This window comes from Epargyreus clarus, unplaced genomic scaffold (genome assembly GCF_041222505.1).
Source record: "Epargyreus clarus isolate Ecla_fem2 unplaced genomic scaffold, WU_Ecla_fem_2.2 ptg000027l, whole genome shotgun sequence".
NCBI lineage: Eukaryota > Metazoa > Arthropoda > Insecta > Lepidoptera > Hesperiidae > Epargyreus > Epargyreus clarus.
Window position 1 is genome coordinate 10,375,222 of NW_027332234.1, and position 24,031 is coordinate 10,399,252.

The 24,031-nt window shown below is 34.1% G+C and overlaps 1 protein-coding gene across 1 annotated transcript; it reads right to left on the bottom strand.

Moving 5' to 3' along the window:
- Window positions 1-5,227: 5,227 nt before the first annotated feature.
- On the bottom strand, window positions 5,228-7,083 carry LOC140753829 (uncharacterized). The gene is made up of 2 exons (XM_073088625.1): window positions 6,879-7,083; window positions 5,228-6,719 (listed from the first exon to the last, which is right to left on the bottom strand). The coding sequence occupies exons 1-2, from the start codon at window positions 6,963-6,965 to the stop codon at window positions 6,351-6,353; spliced, it is 456 nt and encodes a 151-aa protein (XP_072944726.1). The 5' UTR covers window positions 6,966-7,083; the 3' UTR covers window positions 5,228-6,350.
- Window positions 7,084-24,031: the final 16,948 nt, after the last annotated feature.

The window sequence follows — 24,031 nt, forward strand, 5'->3', positions numbered from 1 at the left end:
TTAAACTAAAGCTGGGCTTATATCACGGAGGTAGTATAAAGTAGTAAAGGTTTGTGAATATACAAGGATAGTAGTAAACACGACTCAAGCGCAAGCCTGAGAAAAAAGCTTACCGCACATTTCTGCAAATGAATTACAGAACAATATCTCACTTTATTGATACTTTATATTAGTTATTTAGTCTATATACTTTAATGTTATGCTTTATATTAGGATGGTCTATATTATAGCAAAGATGTACGCACCTGTAACTGGCATGCATACCAGTCTACGTGTATAGAATAAGTTTGTATAATATATTTTGTATGTAATGCTATTAGTGTGTCTTATAAATAAATAGTACATGTACAAGTTATGTTACCTAGGACGGGTACTTCTATATCAAATGTGTTTTGTTTTTTGGTTTTTACCTCGGAAAAGTATATTTCGCTTACCAAATCGATTAAACAAGAACACAGCAGCGTTTAATACTGCTGATAGACGCTTAATGTTATAATAATAGGCTGTTGTACTCATTGAAAATATTTTTTACTTGTACTTTTGAAATAATTATAATTTCGTCGTGTCGTGTATGTAATTTATTTTATTTCTTTAATACTCGTAAGTAATGAACTTACACATATTCTTTCTAAATTTTTTAACATATGACCAAACCCGGCTGACTTAGGTACATATCAGGCGACCATCTGAGTCCTCAGGAGTACCAACGTATTTTTAAGAATCCCTCTTCTATATGGAGAGGTTTGCAGATGTTTATAAGCCGCAGTAACCACTTACCACTTAATTCAATTATATTACAAAACATTTTATCACTCTTTATAATGTATTTTTTACTATGAAACTGTTTCACGAAATCTTTTTTCAGGTCTATCGTCATTTTCGTAGAACACAAGTCGTAGAATATGCATATAGTATTATATAATTGCTGCTTTATTCGTATGTATGTAATATGTTTGCTTGGTAATATCCACAAAACAAATACAGGTCTGTGGTAATATCATATGCGTTGTATGAAAAGAGAGTAATATCGTTACATGAAAAGATTTATGATAACCACATGGAAACCAGAAATCATTGTATTACATATATATTGTCAGAATGTCTTACACGGTTATTCTTAGAAATAGCTATTTTCCAGTGACATCATAAAATTAATAACTAGCAGCTGTGACGGAAGGTAAGTCAACATCAATGTAACGGATCGCAAACCGTGAAATCAGTCGCAAAATCGAAAAGCCGTCGCGGATCTCTGAATGTAGAAGTTGGCTAAATCAAAGAGCATGTGTTTGTAATGCTGACACCCGTTTAGCGTAGCGAATCAGCGAAGAAAGCCCGTACAAATCCCTAAGAAATAACCGAAAAACCGAAATTTTTCTGCGATTCGACACAGCGCTGCGATTTCACGGTGCCCTATTACGATATCCTTACTCATGGTAAGGTGACCATGTCCGCAAATAGAAAAGCGGGACTGGTAGCTAGTATTTTATTGTTCAGTTACTTTTATTGCGTAATTGTCAAATAGGGACTGTAATTTCTGCCTTTCGGAATTTTTATTTCTGAAAAAACATTCCTCGATCCATTACGCGCTGATGTTGCATCGTAACAATGACTGCTTTCTATCTGGCAGACTTCTGCCTTATCGCTTGGTTATAAAATATATATAAAGAATGCAGTATGTTCGTTTTTTTTAATGAAACAAAGAAGGTAATAATAAAATAATAACTAGAGTCCATTATTACAATAAATGACAGATATTTTAATCGACTTCTGTAATCTCAACGTAAACGGTCGTACAAATATTTTTCTTGATACAAAACCAAAAACCAAATATGTCCGCCTAAAACCTGACTCGTACCCACCCTACTCACGGCACTACCTTTGTGCCGTGACGCAGAGGTGTCGCTCACTTTGTCCGATATCGCAGATCGGAACGAATCGCGTTTAGAAATACCGCCGATTTATCATTCTTAAACGTTTGCCCAGACTGCATTATACCCCTTAAATGGACATCCAACACTTTTACAAAATGTCACGTATCTTATACTATTTCTTGACACGTAACATCGATACCCATTATTTTTTATTTATGATGGGTTATCGGTACGGGTCCTTGTAGTACCTACGTTACATTGAATAGCAACGGACTTTAAGGCCTAATAAATGACGAGCCTTTTTACCCCAAAGAATTAAGTGCCGTCCAATAAATTGAAAATAAGCCCGTGTCTATCCTATCAAAATTCCAAAAGAAGGTTCTCTTTTTATCTTATTTATTGAATGTTATCTGATTTGAATACAGTTTTGTTTTTTGAAACAAAAACAAAATTTACTTTTATCAGGATCCTGAGCATTCCGAGTAAAAAACGGTAATCCTCGCCTATCTTAGGATTAAGTTTGTTTATATTTTGTTACGGTTTTATCTGTATACTGATTTACAAATATCTACTCAATTTTTACGGTTACATTAAACTGTACATAACTTTATTATTTACGTAAAGGTACTTACTAAGGTAATATATAAATAAGTGAAAGATAAAAAGACGGGGATATTTTGGTGTGTTTATAATTTGGTTGATGTTGAATTGTTGGCATAACTTCTACACCTATTTGTTTTTGTATGTGTTCAGGTTTGAAAGGGGAAACCTTACATTGAGCGTTACTCCTCTATATGTCTTAGTCCTCAGGGGTAGCAAACCTTTATCCAATCTTAGGCAAGACTCCTTGATACCTACCTTGATAGATACCTACTATCTGTGATTGTATACTGACGTTCATCCCTGCATCATTGCATACTTAATCGTATTTACTACTTCTTCTTTATTACAAAGAGAAGTAGGTAGTAGCTATGTTGCCTATACATACATACATATCGTAAATCTTATTTGTCGCGCTATTATAAAGACTATTGATGCAGTGTGTTTTAGTAGCTGAATATATTACACCATTCATAAATTTATAATCAGATTGCTTACAGGAAAGCTCGTCTAATTTGCAATTCTATTGTAGACATTTTAGCTCTGCATTAATTATCAATGTATTCATTGTTTTGCCTAATAAAGGTCGACATTTGATATTTATTTTATATTGTAAACTGTCTAATTTTGATGTTTGTCCATATTTAGATAGATTGAATATTAATAACGGGCTTTAAAGTCCAACGACCGCCAGCATATTTCAACGACTATTATGTAAAACAGAGTAACAAGAACCAATACAACCGACAACAATTGACACACAGGAGTGTGAGACAATAATAAAAATGTTGTTTACCCATTATTGTTTTATTGCTGGGCATAGGTCTTCGTTAGTCATAGCCCTACGCTGGGCAACTATAGATTGGCAGACTTAACACGACCTTGAGATCTTTTTTACAAAAAACATAGGCATGTTGGTTTAATCACAATGTTTTCTCCGTCACAAATTGAACTTAATACTTCAAATTTCGTTTTTTTTATAATATAGGTGTAGCTGACAGCATGCAGTCCACCTGATGGTAAGTGGCCCATGGATACATAATAATCAACCCCAGATAGGATTACCTACCTGAGGTCGGCCACAGATACGCCACTACCCCTGAGGACTAAGCTGGAACGCCTCGGAAAAGTATGTCTCCCCTACTACACCCTTCAAACCAGATTACAGCAGCGCTTAACACTGCTGTTATGAGGCAGAAATAGGTCGAGTTCTACCACAAAGGGTTCTACCACCTTCAAAATATGGTAACACCCAGTCACAATTTAAGCAATAAATAAAGTACATACTACAATATTCGTCATAAAGGACATTTTCAGTTCTGTGACTGAGACTGGGTGACAAACATTAACAAATATATAATTCCAAGAAACAACAACCTTCAATTATATATTTGTAATGTTATTTCATTGTTATTCGTTACGATCCTTGATTCGTCGTCAAAGTTTTTTCAAAGCTTTATAATCAGATGATTATTTCTTCCCTTAGGTATAAACACAGATCCCTTGTATTGTGGCAATAGATTATGCTATTACGCTGGCCAAGTGCTTGCTCATATAGATACGAGATATAAACGTGTTATGTTGTACTCTTATACGTATGTTATATATTTAGCTAATCATTAAGCTGCAATTATTTATTTATATATCTGCATGATTATTTAATCAGAGCTCCATGCCATGGATTTGACCTCTGACTTTCGTTATGATATTTCGAACTTCGTACTACGGCGCCAATCTCGGTTTACCAGTCGTAAATTAGTTTTATAATTAATTACTAAGGTTAAAGGATTTTTCATTTAATTACCTAGTTAGTTATATTCTTATTTATAGGTTCTAACAATAAAGCTTAAAGCTCAATAGCTTAAAGCTCAATAGGCGTCATATTAATATAAAATTATTATTTAGATTAACATTAGTCTTGATTTTAGCGTGTCCCGAATGTCCAGTATGAAACGGGTTCTGAAATTGTAGAATAATTGAAAGGAATAAATAGGGGTAGCCCTTTCTTATTTAAAAATAAGTGTTATAGTAGGTAGAACTTATTGTAGATAAAGATAATAATAGGGTTGTATTCATAATTAAAGGGTATGGTAAAATACTTTACGAGAAGTCTTAACAATTTAACTTATTTAAGCCTCTTAACATAGATTACAGAGGTAGTTTAGGTGTGATTGAAAGTAAAGTTAAGTATTAGTGATACTTAGGTATAAGGCTATAAACAAGTGATTTGTAAAGTTAAACTGTAGTAATCAATTTTATACTTTGTAGTGATTGTTTGTAAGTGTATCATCATCAGCAACCCATTACTGTCCCACTACTTATATCAGTAGAACTTATATCATAGTTAAATGGCACAGATCGAAACTAGTGGGCAACAGTTGCGGTTTTTTCATTATTACCATGCTCAGTCAGCATTATAATGGTTGCGTATGGTTCGATTTGTTCCATACAAATTTAAGATACAGAATTATATAATATAAACGTTGTTCATGCCTATAATTGGCACTCATACGAACCTTATATTATTAATACTACTATAGTGTACTTCTAAGTACTATATAATGTATTGTGTGTGTTGCTGTTGGCATGTAAATAAATAAATAAATAAGTGTGCCTACTAAGTGTAAAAGTACGTAACTTCATAAATGTATTTGATTCCATTGTATGACAAATACTACTTTAGATACAGAATCATTGAACTAAGTTACAAAGTAGGTAGGTTAAATAGGTATTTTCGGGAAAGAAAAGATCAAATGTAATGTTTGAATATCTTTATTTAATGAGAGATCAAACGAAAGTCTTGAAATTCTTAACAATCAGTCTACGAAAATGGTTTACAAACTAGACTTAATACAAAATTAAGAAAAACTTATCCTAATTGACACAATAGGGAGAAAAAGTATCTTAAGAAAAAAGAAATAAGTTTTAAGCGTTAAAAATGCCTTACAAGTTAAAAGCATGCAAACTTAAGTATGTAGAACTATAGATATACTTATACACTTAAATTAATACTTAAACTAAGATTGGCACGCTCGGCCCACTTCTGCGATACAAAAAGATAAAGTAAAAGTACTTAAAAGAAATAAGAAAAAGGACATTAGTCTTACAAACTATGTTTGAGTACAACTACCTTACAACTATTAAAGCTTTTCAGTGGATACTACAAACTAATGTACCTCTAATAAAGTCACTGAAGTCGATGGATTGAAGTGCATTTTATGCAACTACTAATAACTATGAAAACAGTAAATTGAATAATGGAAGTATGGATTTTTTTTGTTTCTAACTACTTTGAATTCCATCGCATTCAATGACATATTCTTCATAAAGCATCTTTTACATAAAATTTCTCTATAGTCTCTTACCTATTTAAAGCTTCGATTGTGTACTTTTAATATCACAGTCTATATAAAACTCTCTTACAAACTAATGGAAGACATTGGATACACAGAACATAAAGATTTAAGCAGAATTACGTTAAGAAGAAAATGAATTAGCCGGAAGTTGGTGCATTCATAATTACAGTGCAGTTGACATTAAAGCTGTCTACCAAAACGTGACATTTTAACCTGTTAAATTACACCGAAAACTAATTATGTGGACTAATGTTGCAACGCCTTTACTCTAAGTTGTTAATTAAAGCTAACACCACAATGTGAATAAATTTTTAACTAAAATCACAAAAACAACAACTCGATTAAAGGTATTGCAAGAATATTCCACGTCACTATTCTAATGGAAGACGTTGTTGCGCTCGCATCAGAACGCGCACTAAATCTAAACTTGGAAGACACGATTTTGTTTTCACTGCATTATTAGTACCGAAATTTAAACCGATCGTAGAAATATTGGAAGACGTAGATTCGAACTTTGAGGAGGTTAATAGCAAAGTTTACATACGAAACAGTTAGACTTGGTCGCCGAGTAGCAGATTTCCCGTACTTCGTTCGCCATGTTCTCACTGATTTCTAAGTCTTCGGAGACGAGCTCGAAGCGGCTGGAGTTGAGAATGTTTTGGTTCTCGGCGTTATCGTTGTCTTCTACTGGAACCGGTTTCACCGGGTCCACAGGGTAGAAGTACTCCGAGAACGGTACTAGCAATGGTTCTTCAGGATATGCAGTCTTTTGCGATGGCAGGTCAGTGCGGGGGGATGAGTTGGAGATCAGCTCTCCAAGCTTCGACCAGCACTTGTTAAGATTAACTCGAGTGGAGCTTGCAACCTTCCTCGGAAGTCTTGGCTTTGAGCTCTATAAAAGAAAAAAAGAAAACTCATTAGGCGGGGCTATAAACACAGAAGAGTTAAAACAATTGTTTCAAATTGAACCACAAATGAATTTAAAGTTAACTTAAAGAGATGAACTGTACATTAGAAACTAAAGGAGTATAAACAAGCAAAGGATCCTTACCTGACGGTTCAAGAGCTTCATCCAAGGCGAGCGGGGCGACACCGCCTCCTTCTTCGGGGAAGGTGATTCTCCGTTAACGAGACACATTTTACTATTACGAGCTACGAACTTAAGTAACGTCCTACGTATTTACAGATTACGTCTACGTATTTACAGTACGTTGGAGCGACGCGACATGCACACGCGGAGCGCCAGAAGGGAATGATTGAATCAGGAAGGGCGGGTGGGTTTATATACCGTACGTGTGCCCGCGCGTGCGTCTGGGAGCGGGGCGGCGCGCGCGCAGCACGCGAGCGGTAGCGCGCGCCTACGGACTGGTTTTTACTTACACTTCTACGAATAGGTGCTTTGACGTGCCGCGACTTAGAATTGTCGAGATTACATTCGTAGGCTTATTGATGTTAGTTATCTTAGAACATTCTTTGTTGATGAGGGTTTTAATGTTCTTTCGTTTCGTTTTTTAAATTAATTGACTAATAACACAGCTAAGATTAAATAGAAAAATTGCAAGATTCGCATTAATAGACAGTCGCAAATGCAAGCATGTCGGCACGCTTCCGTCGCTCGGGCGTGCATCGCATAATTTTGCATGCAGGAACAGCGCTCGCTTTACCGCGCCGCACCGCAGGCGATTCTAACAGAATAAACAAGCCTATCCCAGCATTATGAATCACGACTAGCAGCAAGCAGCTGGCCGGTGGATAGATAAGTTCCGCTGCAGTTTGATCATGTCGCTTCCTGCGATTAAATCGGTACTGCAGCGCTCGCAAATCACGTATTGCGCTCTGATAAATCATTTCCTCCGGTCACTCGTGAACCAATGAATTATACTCATTGGTATCTAATATTACTTGACGTGATACAGCATAAATGACGGCTGTAATGGTTACACGTAAAAGTTTTCTCTACCAGTTTCCGGTGTAATTTGGTACGAGTCTATAATAACTTATTTCCTTTGATTTTTAAGTGATAAAACAAACCAGAATAATCTTTTATGTTGGTAAATTTGATTGGTTGATAATTTACTAATGTGTAACAAATTTGTTGTTACTGTGGTCTGTAATTTTTGGATGCAATTTTACTTATCCCAAATATGTCTACGTATGTTTTTTGGATTTTTTTCACATTTTCAGTTTAAACGACTTACGCGTGTTATCAATAGTCAATCTATCTATAATATATCTTACCAAAGATCGACATTAAACAATGACTGACTACCAGACATTGTCATCAAATAACAGAATTGTCGACAGTCAACAAAAAATAGTGTCACAAGTGTATTTTATGAGATAGACACATGTTTTGCAGGATGTTAGTGGCTGGCAGCTCATGTATAGGGCACCAAATAGCCGTTGGAGTTTAAATATAAATCATGACAGTTACGAAACTTTTGAAATAAAAATCTTAAACATCTTCAAGATTTCTTGGATAGCTATTTGAAATTTAAAGTGATGTCTACGTAATTGTGTCATCTTCGTAGACATTCCGTAGAACATTCGTAGAAGTATTTGTCTTTTATTTATACCACAAAAAAAATGTAACTTGTTCTAAAAAAATATCAGTAGCTGTTGTTAGTAGTCATATAGTATAACTACATTCGTGGTAGTAGGTAATTACGAGTTACTTACTTTTATTTGATAAAAAAAATACGTAACATATATAATAATATATTAATTCAATTCCCTTGTCACTTGTATAACTTAAAGTTTTATATTAACCACTTGTAAAAATTTATAACATTTTGGACTGATATATTTTACAACGCTTAGTCCAGTTAGTAGTACCATGGCATGAATTATTATGTCAATATTAATCTAACGGTTACTGTAAGTCCATTCGCCTTAAGACTTTATAATTAGTAAACCGGTAATATTTGAAACATAACTTCACGCCTACACTCAACCCGTTACGGCATCTTAACTAACTTAAATATTAAATCATAATTATGTTATACTCGTCAATATAACAAATTGGCCTAGGAAGCCAGTTAAGTTAGTTTTATAAATTATGCTTCAAAACTCATAAAGTTGTACATCCGAAATGGAGTCTCGTTGAATTCTAATAAGATTATAAAGATATGCTTCCCGTTTAATTTTTAAGTGCAATTAATAAGTTGTTTTCTTTTATTAGTTTTTTAGTTTAGTCCCTTCTTCCAATTTAAATTGGTTTAGTTTACAAATACACTTAAAAGTTTGTACATAAATAGCACACACGCACACTTGTGTAAGCTTAATGTTTAAGTAAATGAAGACATTGAAAACCCTTAATTATATTTCAGAAAAGCCTTCGTACAAATTAAGTAATACTAAGAATATTTCAATACAACTTTACAGAATAGAAAAAAATGTAAGAAAGTATATGAGAACTTCAGTAAATCTAATAAGATTATGACAGCTAAAATATAGGTACTTTTTGTTATAATAATAATAAAATCTGTAAATTACATTTTATAATATTCATTTATTTTACGATATCATAAAACATGTTATTTATCTTAATGTTATCTTTCGCATATCGATTTTATCGTTACTTTACATTAATCGTTGTCATTCGAATTGTCATGAAGACATAAAAATCCTTGCTAACAGATTTTATATCAATATTATAAAAATTAACCCACCTGTCCTCATTTGTGTGTTAATTCAAATCATTTAAATACAAACGAGATATTATGATCAGTAAAATAAACTGTACCTACATAAAGATCGAACTGCTCTCAACTTAGAATCTTTGCTTATTTAATGAAGACTTTATAGCTTGAGATCAAATTAGAAGAAAACCGACAGAGCCAATAAAATATTTTAGCAAATTACCAAAAAATAATCTGTTTTCGTGTGTCCTAATTTTACGACTCCTAATTTTAGCGTCTCAATTGACTACTTTTAATGCGAGTAGTTAACATTTTAAATAAAAATTGACAAAAACGGGAACATAAAGGCATCCTAACGACAACTAAATAGGTACCTAATTGTAAAATCATTGTTTTTATAAAATAATCGTATACGCCAAAATGGAAATTTGTCCTTAAAAGCTTACTAGAAATAGTCCGTCTTTGGTAACAATATGAAAATATTGTTTAATAATAATGGGCGTTGAGGTATACATATTCTAAAAGTGATAAAAATTCCCATTTTCTCAGTTTCCATTTTCTTCATCATTGATCTATCGCGGCTAACTTTTAATCTACTAATCAATCGTCAAAAATCATCTATCTAGTTATAAATTGGTGATAGAATTCGCCTCAGTTAGACTACAGCAGTCCTACTTAAATATCTACCTTTCTTATACCCAACTGTATTCTGGTGTGACCAAGTTTTTTATTTTGTTATAGATGTCATATCACGCTTCAACTAAACAGTCATTTTACATTATATAAAACCGTTTATTATTCTTACTAGAATCCGAAAACGGGTTAGTAACTCCAATAAAACCAAAACTAAAACCGATCGGCATCTCTCAATGTAATGAATACCTTTATCGCCTATCAAGAATATTGTCATGTTCAATTGTATTCAGTAATTCACAATCACGACACAGCTCATTAGTTCAACTTTGGTTCCAACCAGCTTGATATTCGAACACCAAGCGGTAGTAACCGATCCGACGCTCTCGAGAATTTTACACATCATAATACTTTCATAAAACGAAAAAAAGGCTAGACCACAACCCGACCACGTGCAGCCTTTAGCTTGTAAAAAGAAAATAAGATCTTCATTTTTTGCCGCCACCCCACAGTGGGTAGGGTTACAAATGGAACTTTGTTCGGTACGTGAAGTATCAAAGTATGCTTTGTGTTATACAATGAAGTTTGGGTAGTGTAATGCATTGTGTGCGTGTGTGTGTGTGTGTGTGTGTGGAGCGTGCAGTACGCGCGTCACTATTTACTATTTGACTTTGGTCTAGGGTCCAATCTATTGTGGAAGCGGTCATTATATTTTGTAGAGGGATTTTTTAAATAGTAATGGGTTCTTTATTACAGTGTAATTGTTATTAGTTTGCACTATTTAATAGTAGTAGGTGTTTTATTGTGAGCATAGAATCAATAGTAAAAGATCGAGAGCGTAGAATTCTTGTGGTTTGAAGGCGGCATCGTTAATACGCTTAATTCTACCACAAATTATAGTAGTTTATTCTGTTTTTAAAGCAGTCAGATTTAATTAACACAAGACATAATATGGCATCTATTAGCCTATAGGAATTCTTTAGTTTAAACACTTTAGGATACCGTAGTACCTATTGGAACTTGGAAAACCTCTTATGCTAGGTACTTTTATATAAGAGAGATATAGGTGTGACGATAGTGCCGGATTCGAATCCAAATAGGTTGTACTACCTTTAAAGCTGTAACTGTCATCCGTTATTAATAATCTATCCAATGTTTCCAACCAATTTGATCCGATCCAATCGGCATTTGACAATTTTTGCATACTAGAAAGTAAAACTTGATACGTAGATTAAATTCATAATAAATATAGTTCAAAAACTAAAAAACACGCTTTTGATGATAAAGATAAATGATAAAATCAACTAAAAAGCTTTCGGTATTCTATTTCATTCTTTCATACATGCAGGGTATAAGGATGTATGTTGATCTCTTTCTAATGAAAAAACGGAGTTACTCACTGACAAACATACAAGTTAAGCTAATATAAAGCGTGTAAAAATAGATCCTGTCATATATATTTCCTCTCATAAATCAGCACAAAACACTGATTCCATCAGCTCAGCTCAAAGTTCCATTAATTCTCCCTTTACCATCTAAGTGGCGTTGATAAAACAATCACGTGCATAGATAAGTGCGCGTACGCACGCCACGCGTCCCGGCGACAATGCCGGCATTCCGGCACACCATGCGGGCGTCATAATAATATGAATAATATCAATATTATGTTTCTAAGAATAATGATTTGAATAAAATATATTTTTAAGGAATTTTCTTTGTTCAAATTGATTTGTTCTGGTCAAGAAACTAGTAGTTTGAAGACGGTGTTTTAAACGCCGCTACAAATATAATGTATGTAGGTACATTTTAAAATTTTAGAGATTACAAATGCTATTTACCTTTATGCACTGGTTTTGCTTTTTTACATAATTGAGTTTAAAAAGAAAAATAATAAAGTGAGCTTTCTCGTTCAACCCCGATAATAATAATTTGAGGTGGGAAATATAAATATAAGAGGCCAAAAAACGTAATATATTTGAGCAAATATAATATAGATACCTGTCTATAAATAAAATCATTTGTATATGATATGCATGAATATGTATAGAGAATCTTACCAACATATTTAACACTTCGTTTATAACTCAATATTTATTTATATACTAGTGGTGCCCGCGGCTTCGCCCGCATTTTAAAGATATAATATGACACATAAAACAGAAAATTCGTACTTTCATTGGAATGACAGTGGTGCCATCTGTCGAAATTTAGTCTTACCAACTCCCAAACCTTCGTGGGCTCTTGGACAACAACTCTGCAAAAGATCATCACTTCCGCATAGTTTCCGATTCTATAAAATGTATATAGACAAATATTCATTTTTATATAAATAGATAGATGATCAACTAATGGATAAGTAAAGTAACTGTAGGTAAAATCGAAAATCGAATTTCAATCTTCTGGGTTGAAATATCGATTCATTGAATCGATCCATTACTGGAGTCCGTTCTGGTGGGATTTCCGAGATAAAAACTATCCTATGTCCTTTCTCGGGTCTCAGACTATCTTTGTACAAAATTCCATTCAAATCGGTTCAGTGGTGTAGCCGTGAAGAAGAGACAGACAGACAGACAGAGTTAATTCCACATTTATAATATTAGTAAGGATTAGTAAGGAAGTAAGGATTTGCTGACGGATACATAATTTCAGTGCTTGTTTGATCCTGATAACCTTTTTTTTCGCTATCCTCGAAAAAATATCGAAGATAGAACGATTCTTAGGGCCTCGATTTTTTGTGAATCGATTTATTGCACTTCGATTCGAATCGATTCAAACATCGATCTTTTTCGGTAAGAATTGCCACCCCTATTATAACCCCAATAAATCTATATAAACAAATATAATGTTGCAACCGTCTCCGATTGCAAGAACTCATTAAACTCATGGTTATTTAGAGTATGCCAAAAGACCCACAAACGTAGGTAGAATCCATTACCGGAGACCGATCGCTTCTCTGATTAATAGATCTAAGATCGCTATCCCTAGTTCCTGTGGGATTTCTGGGATAAAAACTATCCTATGTCCATTCTAGGTTCTCAGACTACCTTTGTACAGAATTTCATGAAAATCGGTTCAGTGGTTTAGGCGTGAAGAAGAGACAGACAGACAGAGTTACTTTCGCATTTATAATATTAGGAAGGATTAGTAAGGATATCGATTAAAATAATCGACTTTTTGGTCCAAAAGATCGATTCTCCGATTAATCGATCTTAGATCGCCATCCCTAATTCCCGTGGGATTTCCGGGATAAAAACTATCCTATGTCCGTTCTCGGGTCTCAAACTATCTTTGTACAAAATTTCATTAAAATCGGTTCAGTGGTTTAGGCGTGAAGAACAGACAACCAGACAGACAGACAGACAGACAGACAGAGTTACTTTCGGATTTATAATATTAAGTAAGGATATTTGCATATTTATTGCATAAAATTAATTATCAAAATGTTGTGTTACAATAAACTTTATTTTTAAATGCATAGTTGTAATTTGTGTATAAATTAAGTTTGTATTAAACTATTTAAATGTACTCGTAGTATTTTATAAAATTCTACATTTAAACGGTTTGGTAAAGATGCCTAAAAATTAATACACAACTGAAATGGTTCATGAAATATCGCTAATAATACATTATTAGGAGACACATCTCCTACTTATTTATATTATGGTTCATATTTAAAATAATTTTATTAAACTCATTATAAAAAAACAGGTGTAAATTTTAATGAGGTCATATTTATATTATTTTAACTTTATTTTTCAATTAATTCATTGCGCAACTTCGAAGCCATAATACTATAATGCAATTTTCGTCTTAACTATTGCGCAATGCGTAAAATTCACACCTTTCCAACGATTTCTCTGAAGAAATTAATGCAATATTAATAAATGCAGGTGGTTATTTATTGGATTTTTATAATAAAATGACATTCATTGTATTATTAACAAATGTTAAACATGTAATTGTACTCAACATAAAGATATAAAATGAAAAGTACAAATAAATAAAACATTATCGTTGATTTGTTTGTTTGATATTTGCAAAAGCATTTATGAACCCGATATTAATTATTATTATGAATTTAAATTTGGTAATGTTATTTCATATGATAACTAATATAAGTGTTCATAATAAACTACGCTGGAACTTTAAGGATATTTTGCATAAAATGTGCACATGTATTTAATAACTAATCGCGAAATGACTGTACGAGAAATAATATCAATGAATCGTACATTTTAGGGTTATGTACTAAAGATTAAAAACGGAACCAGGCACAAACTATATTGTTTGCGTGATGTAAGTGCCTAAAGATATCATCGCACTAAAATCATTCATATTTTGTTAACCTTCAACATGAAGTAAAATTAAATTACTTAACCTAAGTAAGAAAGTCGTCGTCAACCCATTACTGTCCCACTGCTGGGCACTGCTCTCCTCTCAGAATGAGAAGGATTAGACCATAGTCCACTGAGTTGGCCAACTGCGAACTTCACATACCTTTTGTTTTTTGACGTGACGACGTCTTAAATTAGGTTGCGGCTGGGAGTCACTTATGAAAAAGTGTAACGCCCGGTAACGTTACGATGAGTCACCGAACGAGAGAGAGGCCCGCCGAATGCCTTGCGTCTCTCTCCCACTCAACTATGATCGGTCTGCCGCGCGCGCAGCACTAGAGACTAAACAAAATATATTTCTATAGTTAAAATTTGTGCAATTCTTATTTTCATTCAATTCCTTGTTCCTATTGTGCAATTTAATTATATTCATATCAATAAATATTCTACCGAGAAAAAGACGTTGTCACGTAAAATCTTCGCCCGTAAAACCGACTTTACAGGCAACCATTTTTTTAGATCTCTCATTATTACAGTATTTGGTATCGGAAAACACGTGATAATTAATTTCTAATACGCACATAACCTTGAAAAATCAGAGTTGCGTGCCTCAGAATCGAACCTCGGAGTTCTCAATCGAGATTCGAGATCGAGTTCCTCATTTCTATCGCGTCCCATTGTAAACAGCGTGTGCCACTCATTCGTATGGATGCCACTGAGGGACAACCTAAATCGTTTTCTGATTATGAGATTCTTGTTAACTTAGGTCAGTGGTGCTCAACCTGACACAAATTTTATTGTGCTGTGAAAATCACTAAGCAATAAAAAATAAGTAATTAAAATGATTCATAAAAGTGGCGATGATGCAATTTACCTGATGGTATGTGACCACTTACCGCCTGGGACATCTTAATCAAGCCTAGATATGATTAAAGTACTGTGGTTGACCATATATGCATTGTTACGATTCATGTTTAAGTAAATACGTCAATCATACATTTATAGAAAAAAAACAACAGTAATACTAAAACCACTATAACGTTATTATTATCTTGTGTATCTATATTTTTTTCTGACACGATCATAAACGAAACCATTATTGCGATTCTTGCAAATGTTGACACTATGATAAAATATAGCTATAACATAATATCGTATTCAAGGAATAACACACAGGGCTTCAACGGTATAACAGTTTACGAACACTAAAATATCCTAGTTCTTGTTTACAATTGGCGATCATATTTGTTTACTGACTTTAAACAAATAATATCGACATACTGATATGCAGACACAGAAGTCCAAGAATCTATGCTCGTGTAACTCCATTTTCAATGCAATATAGATATCTAGTTTTAAAAATATGTTAATATACCTACTAGTTTTAGAAACGCTGGCCTAATATTATTTCATACGAGCGACGCGTTCATATTCAACTGTCAAGTTTTGTCGCTGGTGCAAGTTGAATGTTGATTGCAGAAATGCATAATAAAATGCAATTCTACACATAATTTTACATTTCTCAGAATATAATGTTGCTACAATGTTTCATGTGAATTGACCGCACGGTCTAATTTTATGGTCCAGTTTTACATCTTGTCCAATACAATTAGCGGTTCTTGAATTATGAGATCCACGCCTGACCATTAAGGTTCTTGCAAAAAGTAGTAGGTGTCTATTATTGCGCATAAAACGAATTTGCATAGATAATTGTCAGATGTAAGCTATTCATTTTATCGCAGCGAACATTATCTCTTAGCTTATCAATATAATTATTAGACATAATGCGGCTTAAAATCTTGATAAATGTCAATTAATTATAGAGTATATCGCAATAAAAAAGCGAGTGTAAAAAAGATTATAGGTATTATCGCTAAAAAGATGAGCCTGAATAAATCAAAAGCGAACGCACACAAGCGCTACCGTAGAGCAACGTAAACAGCCCTTCTACGCTTTACAATAAATCGTGTAACTAGAGCTGCGCGCGCGCCGCACACACGCGCAGTGTACGCGCGTGTACACGCACGCGCACGCGGACGCGCGGCGCGAGCGCACACACACGCTCTTCTAATCGGCGCTTTCCTTCGCGTGGCGGTCGTGTGTGTAGCATCCCCGTTAAGGGGCGCAGGTGTGGCGTGGTGAATGACGCGGCCGTGGGAACCCACCTCAACCCCGAGTTCCCATGATCGCCGCCACCTGCCACCTGCCGTACTACGCATAATTCGCGTTCGTAAATGAACGGTAGTGACCACGTGTGCCCACTTTTTTCATCTCGACGGGGACGCGGAAGACCGGTGGAGCCCAATTAATTTTATCTTAATGATACCGGAGCGACTCGATCGGCGACTCAAGGGTTGATGGACGTTTCTGGTTATCGATTATTGTAGATAATTTTACAACTAAATCCGGTTATCATTGCAGGATTATAGATCATTGGACGTCTGAGCTATTTAAACGTTTAATTTGGCAAGATAAAAAGTTATAAATGTTAATTAACGATTTAATTTGCGATGCAAGTGTTAAACTTCAATATCTTTTAATTTTTCTTTTAACAAAAACTCGTTATTAAATATAAGGAAAATACATTAATATTCACTGTTCGGAAATTACAGTGTTATTCTGTTTATCTTTATTACATTTACAAAAGAAATTATCATTCTCTATAATAAATCACTGAATATGATACACACAATCAATGATATTTTTCTTTATGACAGGTTAAAAATACGAACCATAATGAAGGGTGGAATATTTAACCTTTACGTCGACACTTGTTCCGGTATTTGGCTACCTGTGCCACCGTTGTTCCGGTTCGGTGGTAGTTATTGTATCCTAATTTTAGCCAATGAATAAATTTTATTAAATGACAAATTACAGGGTGATTGGTTAGTTAAATAAAAAACCTAACCTAACCTAACCTAACCAATTGAATAAATGTACGAATAAATATAATTTATTAGTCCAGTACCTGTACAAATAGTCACATTGTAAATAAAATATGTATGTTACATTTTTCCAATAGAATTATATATATATGTGTGTAAATATGATCTTTCCCTTAGTATGAGTTTTTACAAAAATGACTGTATCTGTTTAAATATTTCCCCTACATTTCCAATCAGTTCTGATACAGCCCGCTAGGGGCGCTGATTGGAAATGTATGGCCAAATACGTAAACTAATACAAAAACAGTCATTTTTGTAAAATCGTAAAAACTCATACTAAGGGTACTGGTGACAGAGTTCGCTTTCGTGTAGGACATTTCTTATTTTAGGGCTGTTAATATTATTTTATTTAATGGAAACAGCAAACGTGTACCCGGACACTAAATAGTCCACTACAAAAAGACATTTAAAACCGACTAGAGACATACCTAGTCTCCCAGCAGTATACCTATAAGATAATACATACCCGTACTTTAATAAACCCACGAACTAAACACTACCGCAATTATTGCTTCTAAAAAGTAGAATAAGGAGTGACGACGGTGCCGCCGTTTTTATCAGCATGACTATGACAAACCGTACATTCTTGATGGTTACCCCTTCCGGTTCCGATTCGTTGGTATACAATGTGTCCGTTCAACGGAAGTGCTTCCGATGCTACTTTATTACTTTTACACGAAAAACTACATATATTAGTTATGTTGCTAAAGTAATTTAATTGGTGTTCTATTGTGTAAATGTAGTGGAACTTCTTATAGTTCGATTGCGGCGGCATTAGATGCCCACTGCAACTTAATTCTGTCTTATAGCAACAGTGTAGTTTAAATGTGTTCTGATTTTTAGTCACCATTATTACTAGGTTTTTAAAGAACGAAAAAGAGCCACGACCCACGTGACGAAGTGATCACCATGTCATCCGGTCTTATACGCATGGGTTCAGAGTTCGATTTCCAGACAAACTGATACCTAAATCACAAGTATCGCCTGGATGGGTGTTTGTGCATTCGTTTTTGTGTTTAAGGCACCAACAACACAGGAAAAAGCCTAGTGCATATGGGCTATGTAGATAGCGTTCTTCGTTTCCTATTTGCTCTAAAAAGTAGCAATCTGTCCATGATCATCGTAAACTAATAGTTTTTTATAGTTTTAACGAAAAACCATTTGCCATTTCTAAGTCATAAAAAATAAACTTGCCCTATTTGCGTCAAGGGCGAGTGAGGGTTGATTTGACCTTTGCTAACGTCTACCTGTTCCCCTCGTTCCGGTCCGTTACTATCGTGTGATCTGTGATCTGTGATCGTGTGACCTACTATCTTTTTTTGTACTATAGAATCGGGCATGCAGTACGTTTGATGGTAGGTGGCTACTGTCGCCCATGAAAATATACTCGTATAATCAACAATAGATAATATTATAGTCCTACCTGAGCTCGGCCACAGAGTCTTTGCTACCCTTGAGTAAGTTGGAATGCCTAGGATGAGTATGTCAATCATGTTAATCTACCGCAAGTTTCCACAAGGTACCCTCATAAAGAAAGGGCTTAGGCCATAGTCTTTCGCTCTGGTAAGACCGAATTGGAAGATTCTTCACATTTTTGAGAACATTTTAAGAACTCTTAGATGTGGGTTTTTTCATGACGTTTTCCTTCGCCCTTATTAAAAGTAATAATTAATTTCTAATACGCAGATCACTTTGAAAAATTAAAGGCGTAGGATTCGAACCTCGGACCCCGATTGAAACGCCGGTTCCAACCACTAAGTTACCACTACTATTCTCTATGTGTCTCATTAATACTGAACAATCAATGGCAAGGGTGAGTAGGCCCTTAAGTGACCTTTGCTAGTCAGGTAAGTTATTCGTTCCGGTATGCGACTACCTGTTCAGTAGCACTACCATGAGTTGGCATAGAAACGCCACTATAGAAATTGTAAATAGAAAACTATTGTCATTTTGCTAGTGAATAACATAACTACTATCGTTACGGTATTTCTTGACAACGTCTGTCAAATTAATGACTCATGGGACCGAATTTGTATGGCAATAGATCATAATGACATTCGCTAGCGATTTGATTTCGATAGGTTTTTTACGTATCGAGTTACGCCACTACGGATTTTAGTTCTACGAGTAACCACCAGAGGCGCTGTACAATTTTTCATACATTTATTTTACGCAGTCGCTAGCGAGTAATACTTTTGTAAACTCATGGTAGTGCTACAGTTCCGGACGGTTACCGTCGTGTGCTCTATGACCGTTGATCCCTTGACGGTTGGTCGTTATGGTAATTAATTAGCGATTAAACTAGTGAAGTTAACGTTAACTGATATTTTCGGCTTTAATTGTTTTTGTGTCACAGCAAGTAGTTGTATACGTTTAAGAGGGCCAAGTTAAAATTGTGGAACATAAACGTACGAGTATGTATCTTATATCTAAAGTAATAGTCTAAACTGTTGATTAATTGTTTGTGTTGTACATTTGTAATACTAATAACGAATACTCGCTGAACTAGCTAAAGCACTTGTAATTATAAAAATTTTATATTAATATACCTATTACGTGTTATTATTAACTCTACCATTTCTAAATAATTTATTTTTATAATTTTAGTATAAAATCTATTTTGAATATTTTATTAAAGTGCACCTATGTAAAATTACTAAGAACGATACCTATTTATTATAAATTGCATAAAAGTTAATTTGTTGAAAAAAAAAACTACAAGCAAGAACGTTAAAGTTTTGACTTAAATCATATTACAGTTAATTTACAAAAGTCAAAAATTCCCCGTAACTTCCCGATTCGTAAATGAGACCTCAAAATTACCTGTCTCAAAAACTAAATGAACAAATCGCCTTACAAATGAAATGCCTTCAACTGCGATGTAAATGAATAATACCGTTTATGTTAAAGTTAATATTACTTTTGTATGTTTGTTGGTTTTTACAGCTGTTAGGCAAAATCGGTGTGAAAATAAGTAATATAAACTATAAAATAACATACATAAAAATAAAACAGTTATTTATATTTACTACTCAGGAGTTTTTGCCGCGTACGTGCAAAATGTGGAATGAACTTCCTCCTGAGGTATTCCCTCAGGACTATGACATGGGGCTCTTCAAGAGGTGTGTAAAAAGAGCTCTCCTTCAAAGCCAGCGATGCATTGGCGACTCCTCTGGTGTTGCAAATGTCCATAGGCGACGGTGACTGCTTTCCATCAGGTAGCCCGTCTGCCTTATCGTTAGGATACATATAAAAAAAAAAAACTCAGGAGTTATTGACCCAATAATGGGTACGGATGTCTTCTCAGAGTTCGAGAGACTAACACCGTAGTCCACCGCGCTGGCCGAGCGCGATTTGGTAGACTTTTTTATATATAAAGGGAAGTAACAGACGAGCGTGCAGTCCACCTGATGTAAAGAAGCTACTGCCGCCCCAGACAAGACGACATTCTCACCTGAGGTCGACCATAGATACGCCGCTACCCCATCGGACTAGCTGGTATGCCTCGGAAAATACTCCCTTACCACACCCTTCAAACCAGAACTCAGCAGCGCTTAATGCTGCTGTTATTATGAAAAAAAGGCGTGGCGACAGTGCCGTTGGAGTCGAATCATAAACAGTTCTACCATCTTAAAAAACACAGTAACATCGATATGTTGCTGTGTAAATCACAATAAAAGTAAAGGCAACACCAGGACAATTCGCTAGTGTATTTAAAACAGAAATAAGCCTGTAAGCCCGAAGCAAGTCATTTCTCCTGACGCGTAATTACTCCGACGTGTTCTGTTAAATATAATTACCTGATGGGCGTACCAGCACCGAACACCATAATCATCATGTAGGCTACCAGCCTTTTGCTACCGTTGTTGGCGGTTCAGAAAATAAATTCATTGTGAATTTAATATTCAATAACCGAATAAAAAATAGCCAATCTTAATGGCATGGACATACTAGTGAATGGGCTCATTTATTAAATCGTGTCAGGTCGGCCTTTTCATTGTTTTTGCTGCAGGCCTCGTTTGTGCAAGGCTTACATGTGGTGGTGTTAAGTCCGGGTTGCTATTATGTTTAATAATTTATTTATTCATAATTCTTACATCTAACATTACAGGTTTATAGCCTAATTCGTTAGTGTAGTTACATAATTATAATAATAACACGATAATTGTACATAATAATAATAATAATTAATACAATAATAATCAAAGATGTTAATAATAATCAAAGATGTCAATAATAATCAAAGATGTCAATAATAATCAAAGATGTCAATAATAATAATAATGTCAGGCTTACAATCAATTTATACAGGGTGAATTTTTAAAACGGGCCTTCAGGGCCAAATCCGAAACTATAAGGATTAGCGAAAAATGCTGAAAGGAGTTACGAGGCCGATTTTGATAAAAACTAAAACTGCATCATTAGTTTTTTAAAATATTTTTTTCCTTAGCCGGGAATCGAACGAGTTCATTTTGAAAAAAATGACACCTCTATATTATTCCACTATCTGATAGTGTCGCTTATAAGGATCAAATTCTGGGAAGTAATGTTATGTGACAAATTAAAGGAAAAGGAAAATTTTGAAGAAAATACGTATTTTTCCATACATTGGCATACTAATCCTTAAGGATTATACATAACAAATGATTTATGTATAATTCATTAGAAACAGACATAAGTCATACCATTGAAGAATTTGTTGGTTAATCAACTAATTATTCGATGTTATGACTATGATATACGGCTTAGTATGAGAAAGTAATAGTTTGGCAAATAAGTTACCGCCGTTTTTAGGATTGATTTTTTTAAGGAAATTAGATAACTGATTAAATAGTAAATTCTTATTGTTTGTTGATTACAACTTCGTTTCAACGTTAAATATGATTTTCTATATCTCTTTTTTTAGTAATCACTTGGATTTGACTCTAAAAGGTAATTCTCGCGAATTGTCAACTTTACATCTGTATTAAACGATACTCCGCCCATAGCAAGTAAATCTATTTTAATGGTCTTAAAAATAACCTTAGCTAAGTCGGACATAAAAATATAAATTATTGGAAAACAAAACGTCCATTTCGAATGATTAGAAACATTGAGCCAAAAAAAAAATGATAATACACGAAATGTTTAAATTGATGAATGGCGGGAACTTAACTGCCAAATTAATATGAAAAAATATGTATTTTCTTAAAATTGAGGCTTTTCTTTTAGTTTGTCATTTATCATTACTTCCCAGATTTTGATCCTTATAAGCAACACTATCAGATAGTGGAATAATATAGAGGGTGCATTTTTTTTTCAAAATGAACTCGTTCGATTCCCGGCTAGGGAAAAAGTTATTTTAAAAAAGTAATGATGCAGTTTTAGTTTTTATCAAAATCGGCCTCGTAACTCCTTTCAGCATTTTTCGCTAATCCTTATAGTTTCCGATTTGGCCCTGAAGGCCCGTTTTAAAAATTCACCCTGTATAATATTATTTGTAAAAATTTAGGTATTTCCAATTGTCATTTGTAGCATATAAGTTGTGTTACAACCTAATAATAACATGTACTACACTATTAAGTGTATGATGCTAAGCATATATGGTACCTCCCTATGCGCAAGGTTTCATCAATCATCAACAACCCATTATGGTCCCGATGCTGGGCACAGGTCTCCTCTCAGAATTTGAAGGATTAGGTCATAGTTCACCGCGCTGGCCAAGTGCGTATTGGTAGACTTCACATAACTTTTTTTTTAAATCTCTCAGGTATGCAGGTTTCCTCACGATGTTTTACTTCACCGTTTTAGCAAGTGATAATTAATTTCTAATACGTACATAATTTCGAAAAATCTGTGCTTGTGATTTGAACCTCGGACTCCTCGATCGAGAGGCCGAGTTTTTTAGCCACTAGGCTATTGGCTAGGCTAAGCACTGCCTTTGCAAGGTTTATTATTTGATAAACTTCAAACAATCGTTCTATGTTTAGGTTTAGGAATCGTACTTTAGTTGAAAAGTCAATGTTTAATTTTATATTTTAGGTAATCATTTATAATATTTCTCTTTACTTAATACTACAAGTAAGTAGTGTGTAAAAAGAAGACTATGATGTTGGTTTGTTCATTGCTTCCGTATTTTAAAAATACTTTACTATATCGTTTAACGACTTTTATTGCCGTCACTAATTTAATAGTAAAGATTAAAGAAAGAAAGAAAGAAACATTGATTTCAAAGCGGCACTACAAAAATATATATATACATGCATAATATAAAATAATCTTAGATTAATACGTTAAATCTATTTTATGATCTTTAAACTAAACTCTGTACTTAACATTTTGGTAAAATAATAGTGAGAGCATTGCTTTATTCATTTTCATAATTCAATTAGCGGACTAATTGAATTGAATAAATTAGTAGATTAATTAAATTATACATAGTTCATCTATAAGTTTTATGTAAACCCGGCATATATCATATTATGTAAATCTGTATTGTTATTTATCACTTATATATTTTCTTATTCTTAAAGGTCCAACGAGTGTTATGGCGACATTGATTATTTATTGATTGATATTGATCGATATTAAAATAGTTATCGGCAAAATTGATTTTTGCGTACAAAAAAATTCGATACGATGTAAATTGAAAAATAATGTTCACACAGTCTG

What these genes read in the sequence shown, in the direction of transcription:
- LOC140753829 (XM_073088625.1), bottom strand. Translation starts at nt 6,965, where the DNA reads ATGTGTCTCGTTAACGGAGAATCACCTTCCCCGAAGAAGGAGGCGGTG. An exon ending in TGAAGCTCTTGAACCGTCAG is followed by an intron (nt 6,720 to 6,878) that starts GTAAGGATCCTT and finishes TTTCTTTTATAG; the next exon opens with AGCTCAAAGCCAAGACTTCC.